This window comes from Xyrauchen texanus, chromosome 36 (assembly GCF_025860055.1).
Source record: "Xyrauchen texanus isolate HMW12.3.18 chromosome 36, RBS_HiC_50CHRs, whole genome shotgun sequence".
Lineage (NCBI taxonomy): Eukaryota > Metazoa > Chordata > Actinopteri > Cypriniformes > Catostomidae > Xyrauchen > Xyrauchen texanus.
Genome location: NC_068311.1, coordinates 17,402,938 through 17,415,035, shown reverse-complemented (window position 1 = coordinate 17,415,035; position 12,098 = coordinate 17,402,938). Strand labels below are relative to the sequence as shown.

General features: G+C 36.9%; 1 protein-coding gene across 2 annotated transcripts in view; it reads right to left on the bottom strand.

Annotated features, from left to right (window-relative positions):
* usp32 (ubiquitin specific peptidase 32) overlaps positions 1 to 12,098 on the bottom strand; it is a 116,331-nt gene that overhangs the window by 76,879 nt on the left and 27,354 nt on the right. For both annotated transcript variants that reach the window (XM_052107198.1, XM_052107199.1), the window contains exon 2: positions 6,606 to 6,733. In XM_052107198.1, coding sequence (XP_051963158.1) covers positions 6,606 to 6,733 — 128 coding nt within the window. The remainder of the gene's footprint in view (positions 1 to 6,605; positions 6,734 to 12,098) is intronic.

The window sequence follows — 12,098 nt, the reverse complement described above, 5'->3', positions numbered from 1 at the left end:
TGCACAAGTTTCTCTAGGTCTTGACTGGAAACAAAGCATCTAATTCTTGCAATATTTTTCAGATGATAGTATGCTGATTTAGTTATTGCTTTGACATGACTACTGAAACTAAGGTCTGACTGTAGAGACACACCAAGATTCCTGACTTGATTTTTAGTTGTTTGACCCCTAGCGTCAAGGTATGCATTCACCTTGAGAACGTCATCTTTGTTTCCAAACACAATGACTTCAGTTTTGTCTTTGTTTAACTGAAGAAAGTTTTGGCACATCCAACTGTTAACTTCATCAATGCATTGGCACAGGGAGTCAATGGGGCTGTAATCGTTAGGTGATAGGGCTAAGTAGATCTGTGTGTCGTCTGCATAGCTGTGGTAAGCAATTTGGTTCTCTCTCATTATCTGGCTCATTGGGAGCATATACAGGTTGAACAGGAGTGGCGCAAGAATTGAGCCTTGAGGGACTCCACATGTCATGGACGTCCACTCAGATTTATGGTCTCCTATACTCACATAATAACCTCTCCCTTCTAAGTATGACCTGAACCATTTTAGGACCATCCCAGAAAGCCCCACCCAGTTTTCCAGCCTGTCAAGAAGTATGTTGTGATCGACAGTGTCAAATGCAGCACTGAGGTCGAGTAGTACCAGTACTGATAATTTGCCTGTATCAGTATTTAAGCGTAATATCGCTTATTATCTTTATGAGCTAGTCTCTGTGCTGTGATGCGATCGGAAACCAGATTGAAAATTGTCAAAGTATCCATTTGAGTTCAAGAATTTGTTCAGCTGATTGAAGACAACTTTTTCAATGATCTTGCCTATGAAAGGAAGATTTGAGATCGGTCTATAGTTGCTTAATATGGTCTTATCCAGATTGCATAGTTTATGGTTCTTTGAACAAGCATGGAAAACATTGTTTAAACCCTTTACAATAAAGATCTGTAAAGTTATTTGGATTTTTACAAAATTATCTTTAAAATACAGTGTCCTGAAAAAGGGATGTTTCTTTTTTTGCTGAGTTTATGTATATCTGAAAATATATTTTTTTTGAACAATGTCAAATGTCAACCACCGCTGGGTGTGGGTGACGCTTGGGCTGGGTTTCCCAAAGTTCTAAGTTGAACATTAGTAGCACTTCAATTGTACTTACTTCATCACGTTTCCCAAAAGCATCGTTATCAAAGTAGCATGCAAAAATGCTTGTAAATTAACCGCTCTTAAACACATTAAGTGCAACTTGACATATTGTTCTCACATCTTTCACAGTTTATCAGATACAAAGGGAAATTTAATAAATTATATAGATATATTTTGATAATTGGAAAGCCACTGCACACTGTTTCAGAGGGTACAAAAGTGGCGAGAAAAAAAATCGCATTGAAATCAACAGGCAGTCTCTGCAGTCTGTGCATGACACGTGATGGGTGTAAATTAGGTCTAAAGATAGATCTAAATTTACATGACACATAATACAGTATAATGTTTTATTGGGCTTCTTTGATAAGCATAATTGTAAATGTAGATATGGTCTTCTTGAACAGATTTGCTTAGAAGACATACGTGAGTAATGTGACTGCAGTTTAAAACTTAATTAGGCCAAAATATATAATTAAAATTTGGTTAACCAAGGAGGGTGAGAATGTGCAATGAGCGATTCTCCCTCTCTCTCTCTCTCTCTCTCTCTCTCTCTCTCTCTCTCTGTTCTCCTCCTCTTCTTCCTACCTCCAATGGATGATTCATATAGTCCTAGTCTGTTTACATGGCAGTCACAAATTGCATGCTGCATAATGGCAGTCAGGCTACAAGTGCACAGTAGGGCTGGGTGATGTGAAAGTAATATATTCATGATATTTATGAAACAAATATAGCTATATAGCCATTACCATTTACATCATTCTGTAGTCTGTTCTTCAAAATATAATTAAGTGTGTATATTCAAGCACGTGTCTTTGTTTCCATCATTTTAATCCTGTTTTTTGTTCATCTGTTCAGGTCCCAGCCAAAGAAACAAAACTTTAGTCTATGTGAGAGCCCATATGATGCACATTGCATATATTCATGTTACATTAAATTTTTTTGTGTCACTTTTATTAATCTCCATGAAGTTGATAATTAATACATTTGAAAACCCATCTTAATAAAGCCATCATTATTTCTGCAATTAAATTCTGTTATAGTTAATACATTTCAACGCCTTAGGCGAGGTTACAAAAAAACGTCCCTATTTGTCAGTATTTCCACGTTATCCAGTTTCCCTGGACATATTTTGACCAAAGTACACACCTTTGGAGTGGACAGCTTCTGTAACAAATCACTTTACCTTCTACTTTATAACAAGGGATCTACGTGCTGGTTTGGGAGACAAATGCAACATTCGATAAGATGAGTGCAAACGCTTAAGCTGCAACGTTATTGGGCAAACCCAGCTATTTTATTTCCTTTCTGCGCAAAGATGCCTCCTTTCTATGTAAATTATGCTCATTGTGGATTGCGCTTTTTTCACAAAAATTGCCTGGTGCTGTGGCGCAGTTTAGATCGCAATATAAAAGCAGAAAGTAGTAAAATGGATTTTATTTAAAAGGGATGTTTTTCAAATGCGGTCTCCGGGATCCTCCATAGCACTCAGAATAGGCCAGCAAAATCACAGCTGCACATGCAAATTGTGTTCTGCACTTTTTGTGGGCGCATTTGCACTGTTGGCTGATCTGCATAATTCCTTTAGTGAATGGGGTGCTAAACCAGTGCAAAGAGCATGTGCTAGTAAATAGGGCATTTACCGGGCACAATTCATTCTTAGTGAGGTTTTTTTAAGATTATTTACAATCATTTTATAATTTCCCAAATTAGACCAGTAGACCGCTCGTTATAAAGTAGAATGTAAGTGCTTCTTTATGGGAGCTCTCCGTTCCAAAGTTGCTGAACCTTTTGTCTTCTCAAAATGAAAATAACGTGGACATACTGAGACACATGGAAGTTGTTTGTAACTTTGACAAGGTGCCAAAATGAATGAACTTTACAGAATTTAATTACAGAAATAATGATGGCTTAATAAGACAGGGTTTCAAAAGTACTGATTCCCAACTTCAAAAAGATAAATGAAAGTGATGCAAAAAAATGCATGTAACATGAATATACATGATGTGTATCATAAGCGGCTCTCACATAGCCTAAAGTTTTGTTTCTTTGGCTGGGACTTGAACAGATGCACAAAAAACAGGATTAAAATGATGGACATCAGTAGGATGAACTACAGACACAAAGACAAGCGCTTGAAGAAACACGCTTTATTATGTTTTGAAGAAAAGATGACAGAAAATCCGTCAATGCGTGTCTCTGACGTGCTGTTTTTTTTCTCAGAGGAGTGCTGCGGGAGCATGTCTTCTGGAACACACGTAAAGTGGCAGGTTCACTTTATATAGCAAATGTGTATACAATCTAAAAGTTCATCTTGAACCTAAAATTTATTATATTTTAATTCTCCTTATAATTATTATATTTACATTTATAATTGTCTTCGGATCTTAATTTGTATTAGCAATTTTCCACAGATTAAAGACGGATACTTGTGTGATGGCACAATAAAGGGTATTACATTGTTTGGACCAATTCATTATTCTGATTCATTTCATTTAAAGTGTAATTTGAATTTAGAAATATCTTAGGTTTAAGTTTTTCATGCTTCAAAACATAAATAACATATTTAAATTAAAACCAAAAAAGCAAGAAGTGGCTGACAATGTAATCAAATATGCCGATATTGTTTTCCGAAAAATATCATGAATATTTTTCTTTCATATCGCCCAGCCCTACTGTGCACTTGTAGCTTGACTGTCATTATGCAGCATGCAATTTGTGACTGTCACGAAAACAGACTAGGTCTATTTAAACCATCCATTGGAGGGAGGAAGAAGAGGAGGAGGAGGAGGAGGAGGAAGAGAGAGAGAAAATCGCTCATTGCACATTCTCACCCTCCTTTGTTAACCACATTTTAATTATATATTTTGGCATAATTAAGTTTTAATCTGCAGTCACATTACTCACATATGTCTTCTAAGCAAATCTGTTCAAGAAGAACATATCTTTACACCCATCACGTCACATGCACAGACTGCAGAGACTTCCTACTTATTCAATGTGATTGTTTCAACACTTTTTTTATCCTCTGAAACCATATGCGATGGCTTGCCAATGATTAAAATATATCAATATAATTTATTTAATGTCCCTTTGTTTCTGATAATCTGTGAGATCTGAAAAGATGTGAGAACAATATGTGTAGTTGCACTTAATGGGTTTAAGAGCAGTTCATAGCTCTAGTTAATTTACAAGCATTTTTACATGCTACTTAGATAATGATGCTCTTAGGAAACGTGCTGTAGTAAGTACAATTTAAGTGCCACTAATGTTCAACTTAGAGCTTTGGGAAACCCAGCCCAAGCATCACCCACACCCAGCTGGACTGCGTGAACATCTGTCTGGTTCTTTCTCCACAATAAATTCAATTTATAACCTTTGCAGTGTCTGGATCCCAATAATAACTTTGTGCTGATGTGCCAAAAAATAAACAAGGATTTCTTTTCAGTACAGCCGCTCCCTACACACATATTACGCAGTTTGTGTAGGGCACCAACTCCCTAAAGGGGCACCAGAAAATCCACTGGCTGCCCTTACTTGCACGTTATATGTTATTCAAGGACCTGCAAGCAATCGCAGGATAACAGACAACCACCTCGCGCTCACACTATCACTTTGCGCCCATCACAGAATAATGTCTCCCACCGTCTGTTTTCCCGACGGCAATGCATGTGACATTAGTGCCGTTTGTGCGAACTGACTCGCTTCTAATGAACTATGGTTTATTTAAAGGGTCACATTATGCATTAACGGCGTTAAAAATGTGTTAACTTTGACAGCACTAATATATACTACTTTACAGCATGTGTGATTTGAATTAATGATTTATTTTGTTTTGTTTGGTCAACAACTGACTGTAAAGAACCTAACGTATATGGCTTATTTTTTGGACACACATTACACAAAACGAGTAAAACCACTGAGGAATGCTGCTCTGAATTTGCTCTTATTTAGATGATCTTGCTCTTTATTGAAATAAACAAGGTACAGTAGCATAAAAAGCAGAACCACCAAACTATCGGTAGATGTTATTCTAAAAAATCAAATAGATATTTTATCAGCACACAAAATTTTTATCAGTGAGTCCCTATTAGAAAGAGTGGAGCACAGTACAACTCATTGAAAAGTGAGCACAGTACAACTCAGTGAAAAGTGAGAGGTGAAAATGTAAAAAAAAAACAAAAAAAGGAAAAAAAAAAAACTCAACTGTGCTCCATTTCTGAAATGGCCTGTTAACCAGCACTGTGTGCCAAGTGACATTAGAAACAGTGCAGAGAATGTATGGAGTGCTTAGAGAGACGCTTGAAGGATCGTTCCTTTATTGGGTCCACTTGATAAAAGCATCATAAGCTGCTTGGCAAGAGAAAGGATCGCTCTTATAACAAGGTTGTGGGAAAAGAGCTAAAAATACAACCACAATCTACGTAATCACTCTCTTCTATTTTTTTTTTTGGATGAGTGGTATTTATATTCTGCTGAAGGAATTTCTTTGGATTGCAGCCACGACTGAAAGTTCAAAACAATACGTGACAAAATAATTTATGACTTTAGAGCGAAGCCCTGTAAAAAGCCTCCATCATTTTTAAGGACTTCTTTTAATGGATACTAAAATGTCAAGGAGACGTGGTCCCCTGGTTTCCAGTGAATCACATACTGCTGTTTATAAATCGATCCAATACAGTGGTCTGGCATTATTCATTGCTCCTCGAAACAATAAAATTGGCCTAGAGCCAAACGGAAACAAGCCAAAAATAAGTAGCCAAGCTGGCTTGTGAATACTAGTTCCTATGACAACAAGTGAAACTGGAAGTGGACCAGGCAGGTTTCTGGATGAATAGAGGATAATTTTGTGATTAATTTCCCAAAGATCTGTTTTATAGAAAGATCACAGAGAACTGACTATAAAAATACCACAGGCAGATGCTGTTACAGATGAGGTCAGATCACGGGGAAGTCTCTAAATGTCAGATGTAAGGATGTGTACAAATGTGTGAGCCTGTCTTACCATAAAGCCCCACCCATTCAGTTAGTGCTACTTTGGGTTACAAATGGAAAACCACTTGACTGTGTGTATTTATGACATTGACAATCCAAAACAGAACTACCAGTACACAGGAACAGGGAAATAGCATAGTCAAAGGGCAGCCACATAAAACCATAAATTGCCATCTTCAATTTTATACATGTGGGTCACATTGTTCTCCCTTTTGACCATTTGAAGTGATTGCAATTGAATTTCCGCATCTCCATGTGGCAAAAACACCACAAAATGTCAAATTGAATTCTTAAAAATATGTCTCTGGACTACTTGTAGCATGTCAGAAATAAACCAGAGTTATTGCATTTGGGAAATAGACCAATGAAATATGAACACACAGCACTGAAAGAACCATTGGGATGCTGGACACGTGCAATTGTCAGAGAGAACTCGTGATGCTAAAAGGTACTTGGATGATGCTTAGGTGGGCTCACCTCTGCAACCTTTGGTGGAACTCCATCACCTAGTACTTCCCTGTAGAAGCATTGCTGGGTCATATAGATAGACAGGCCACTGGTCCTTTTGAAGGCATCTCGCAGACGTTTGAGCTCCACATCGGTGACTGTGAACACAGGACAGAGTTATCAAAAAGCTGTACAGGATATGAGGAGGCTTTTAATAAAATAGAACTACAAAAAGAGCCTTACTGTTTTATACACATAAGAGATTATGACACCTGAATGTCTAAAGGCCTGTTTACAGACCAAGTCTGATGAAACTCCATGACATCAAAGTCTAAAATATTTATATTGCTAACAAGTTTCCACACCATAACTGTTCATGCATAGTTAGATGTTGAATTTTCCTCATTCTCCCAAAACATTTTGGACACTGTAGAGAACAAAAAAAAAATAAAAAATCTATAAAAAAGAAAATATCTAACCTATAAGGCCACATCCACAATAAAGGCTGTAATAGATCCACAATCTATCTTTTAGAAAAACTTCTAACCGGCTGTTAAACACCTTACTGCCATTGGTCCACATCATCAGTAGGTGTGACCTGGAGCTACAACTACCTTGATGCTGACAGCTCATTAAAAATCAGTCAACAAGAACACACCAGCGTGTAGCATTATTAGCGACCTGGTGCAAATTTACTTACATCTGTACGATCGTTCAGGCAGAGACATTTTCCAAATCCATGTCATGCAATTTTTTGTTTTGTTTAATTAGTCTACAAAAGGAATTAAATCTACCCAAATACTCTCAAGTGCCCATTGACTCATGTGCCATCTGCAGTGAAAGCCATTCACTGCCCAAAGTAAGATATGCCTCTCTTATCATCATTCTTTTGTCTTTATGCTGCACAATAACACTTTTATACACTCATCTTTGAAAGAGTATCAGTGTCATCATTAATTACAATAACAGCGTGTAATCGGCGCATATTATGGCCATGTATAGTGTGATAGCACATTAGCGCCATGAATTAAAAATGTAAACAAGACAAATCATTTTTTTACTGCACAGAAACTCAGCAAAAAACTAAACATCCTCTCACTTTCAACTGCTTTTATTTTCAAAAAACTTAACATGTAAATCTGTCAAAGATGTCATGTTTACATGAAAAACTATGGAAAAATTGTGCAGATGGATATAAAAACATGTCGGTGTGAACTGTGAATCAAAAAAAAAATATTTATCTACGTTTACAGAAATTTGAGGTGAAAATTCAAATAATACAAATAATATAAACAAAAACTGATTAGTGTGGGGGCCTGGGTAGCTCAGAGGTAAAGACGCAGGGACACCTGGAGTTCGCTAGTTCGAATCTAGGGCATGCTGAGTGACTCTAGCCAGGTCTCCTAAGCAACCAAATTGGCCCGGTTGCTAGGGAGGGTAGAGTCACATGGGGTAATCTCCTCGTGGTCGCTATAATGTTGTTCGCTCTCAGTGGGGCGCGTGGTGAGTTGAGTGTAGATGCCTCAGACGCGGAAGCAGCTGGGATTCGTCCTCCACCACCACTTGGATTGAGGCGAGTCACTATGCGACCACGAGGACTTAAAAGTGCATTGGGAATTGGGCATTCCAAATTGGGTGAAAAAGGGGGGACAAAAATCCATTTTTTGGAAAACGAGTACCTATTCTTACTTTTCGGTACTCGCGATACCTGTTATTTGTTTTCCATATTTAACAGTTTATTTCAATTTTATCACCAAAATTGTGTCTAAATAAATTAATTAATTAAAATTTAACCAAATGAAAATGAACAATTAATTTTTAGCATAATATTGTATTACTGTTATTAAATTAAGAGCTTTTAAACAGAACTACACAGCATAATCCAAAACACAACATTGAATTTATTTTTTGTCAAATAAAGAGCTGCAAAACAGAGGATCAAAGATGCAAGCTTAAATATAATAATATTTTATTTACTATTATTATTATTTGCAGAAGTAGAACAGTGAATACTACATAACTATACAGTAGTGATATATTTCTGTCATACTTTTTCCATTTAAATGGACCTATTATTTTGTCGAAAGCTTTAATTTTGCAGTGACTTTCTGCGTTTTTGACAGAATTTATCACCTTCAGAAAAGCCGGCTTCACACATGAAATGTGCAGGCTTTGCTTTTGAAGTTTGCAGCACATGCAAACTATATATTTATCTCATTCAATAGCAGCCTTTGTGGTTTAATAATAACAATAGGACATAACGTGATTTGAACTTGTTATTGTGAAAACATTCAGCGTACATTTATAGGCCAGATGGTATCAGTTTTTGGTAGCAGCGCATTTTTACTAGTACGAGTACAAGTGAAGCATCAGCACATCCCTTATCATTTATTTAAAGTGGAGGGAGAAACAGATCAGGATAATATGCAGGCCAGATACAAAACTATGTTTCTAGGCTTTCAATTGTTTTCCATTGTGCAATGGCTCTGACCAAGTCAAAATGGAGTTCATAGCAAAGCCAGAAATTCGTATTTGGTATGACAAGGCCTTAGGCATGCGAAACGTAGCTCTACTGCTGAGCAAACTTCTTAAAAGACAAAGTCATGTTTGCACATTTCTCTTATCTAGCTCAGAACATGGCAAGTTATGATGGCAGAGAGGATCTACAGCCACTCTTTAATCACACACACACTTCTAATTTTAAAAATCACCACCTGCCTGCAGTCTGTATTTAACCCAGACACTTACGGGAGGACATTGATGCTTCTCTCCATGCATAGCCTTGTACTGCCAAGCGCAATACATCTCAGATCTGCTCATAAACCATTTTACTGTTCTATCTGACCCATCCATAACAGGGTCAGGGCCAAGAGAAGAAACCCCCAGTTACACCACAAAGACATGCTGCTCTCTGCAGCTCTCTTTCTGAGAGAACAGAACTGACTTTGAAATACCACTCAGAACCATTTCAGCACACATCCAGCTGGAGTTTTCCTGGCTTTAGTTTTTTTCTCAAACTGGAGTGTGAGTGAGCACTGGTTATGAATCTGACTGTACTGGTACTGTAAATTAGGATCCACCTGGCCGGTCCTAAATTTGGTATAGATACCAAACTAAAGGAAGAGATGCAACTAGAACAATGGTACTCGATCTTAGCTAGTTCAAAAACCAAGATGACCAATTGTTTTAGTATGCAAGCGCCACATTTTAAAACACCTCCCTAAATGCACACTGAATGCTGGGTACATGGTGTTGCTTAAAATAGTATTTTTAAAATCCTGCAATTAAAGGAATAGTTAACACAAAATTTGTAATTCTGTCATCATTTAGTAGTCACCCTCATGTCGTTCCAAACTTGAAAGACTTCCATAGAACATAAAATGTTTTAAGTTCAGTATAATGTAAGTTTCATTTTTCTAAATAATGAAAGTGAATAAGGACTGGGGCTGTCAAGCTCCAAAATGACAAAAAATAAATACTAATATATATTTATATATATTTATATATATATATATATATATATATATATACACACACTATATTGCACTATATAAGTCTTCTGAAGTCATACGTCATCTCTATGTCAGGAACAGACTGAAATATAAGTTGCTGCGCATTCACACACAACTCAACAAGCGTCATTTTCCTTTCAGCATTTGCCTGCTGTGAGCAGCGCTGAATTACATGGTATTCCCTCTGAATCTCTCACCAAATCTTGTGTCATCGTAGAGGTGTTGGGTGAGAGAAGATATCATGGCGTCTGTGTTTTTGACAGCAAAGTGTGGCAATACTTGTAATATTTAGATTCTTATTGAATTCTACTGTATTTGTATTACCGGTAAGTTATTCTTGGAGTAATGCAAATGAAGGTGTTTGATTCCAAGTTTTATTTTTTTAGTCGACTCCGACTGTTGGAGTCGATGGAATCGATTGCTGTTCCATGATAAAAAAATAAAAAATGTCTGTAACTGCTGGTCAGTTTCTCCTAAACAAATCCAAACCCTTACTGCTAGTAGGATGGGAGAAGATCTTGATGGATTCCATGCAGATGGAAAAATAAAATGTGCATATATACTTGTATAGAGACATAAACAAATAAGAAAATAATTCATTTGGACCATTGTTTTTAAATGAAACATCAGTATGGTAGGCAAAATTGCTTTTTTTATGCAATGTATAATTTCAATTTCAAAATGGTAGCTTTTTAAATTCAACCTCAACGGCTCAAACAGCAGTGGGTTTAATTAAGATATTTTTGTGTTTTATATTTGGAAAAGTATCACTAGCATACCTGTACATTTTAGATAATAGTGTTTTCTATTCCAAATGTTCTAGCGATGGCCCTGACGTAATTGTAGTCTTTATCACACACTAATTGTAGTTTTTATTTTATTTTAACAGTTTTTAAAATGTGTGACATGCAGACATAAACTAATGTTCCAGTAAAACAGCGCACTTTTAGTATTACTGTTCAATTTAGTCTAGAGGCATTGTGTAACTTCACCTCAAAATGACCGTTAACAAAGTATCTAGTTGCTGCTTGTATCCAGTTTTAAAGGGGTCATGACATGAGAAACCAAATTTGCCTTGATCTTTTGGTATATAAGAGGTCTTTGTATCATTAAAACGTCCTGCAAGTTTAATATTTTAAGACGTCCTCCCCATTCTAAACGAATCATTTATTTAATCAAGCTCAAAATACAGCTCGTTCTGGATTCATGGTTAGAAGTGACGTGACGGTTAGAAGTGACGTACCAGCGTTTGCATATGACCGCCTCCAGCACAAGATAACTACACTTTAAGCGCAAGACAACTACGCTCATTTCGTATCGCCGTGCACCTCGCAAGTGTTCAGTCGATGGACAGCGAGCTCTGACAGACTACTTGTGCACAGGAAAATTACGTTGCCACACAGATGTGCTGTTCCTGGCTGTGGTCAAACAAAACCTCTGAATAAGCTGCCGAATGATCCAGACGTCAGGGAAAAATGGATGCAGTTTATTTTTTGCGGACGTCCCAGTCACGGCAGTGTTAACTTAAGCGTTTGTTCTGTACATTTTAAGGATGACTGTTTTGTGAACAAATCTCAATATGATGCTGGCTTTGCCAGAAAACTGTTGCTCAAAGATAAGTCCGTGCCGACTATTCTGGGAACAACGACGACGCAAACTGTAAGTAATCTATTTTACACTTTAAACTACTTTTTAAAGCGCAGTTTCATTCATTATGAATAATCACAGTGTTTTTACTTAGTTTACTTGCATATTGTTCTGGCTGGGGGCGTCAATAATTGATACATAGGCACTGACGTTAGCCAATCATAACACTGGGCGTTAACACTGAAGTCTTAAATGGAAAACGCCCCCAAAACAGACTGTTTGAATCAGAGGATGAGAAACAGGGTGGGAAAAGGTCATAAATCACTAGATTTTAAAAGTTTTTCTTAAAAAAAAATATATTAATACTATAATTGCACCTAAGGGAACATAATAATACAATAAAAAAACCCATGTCATGACCCCT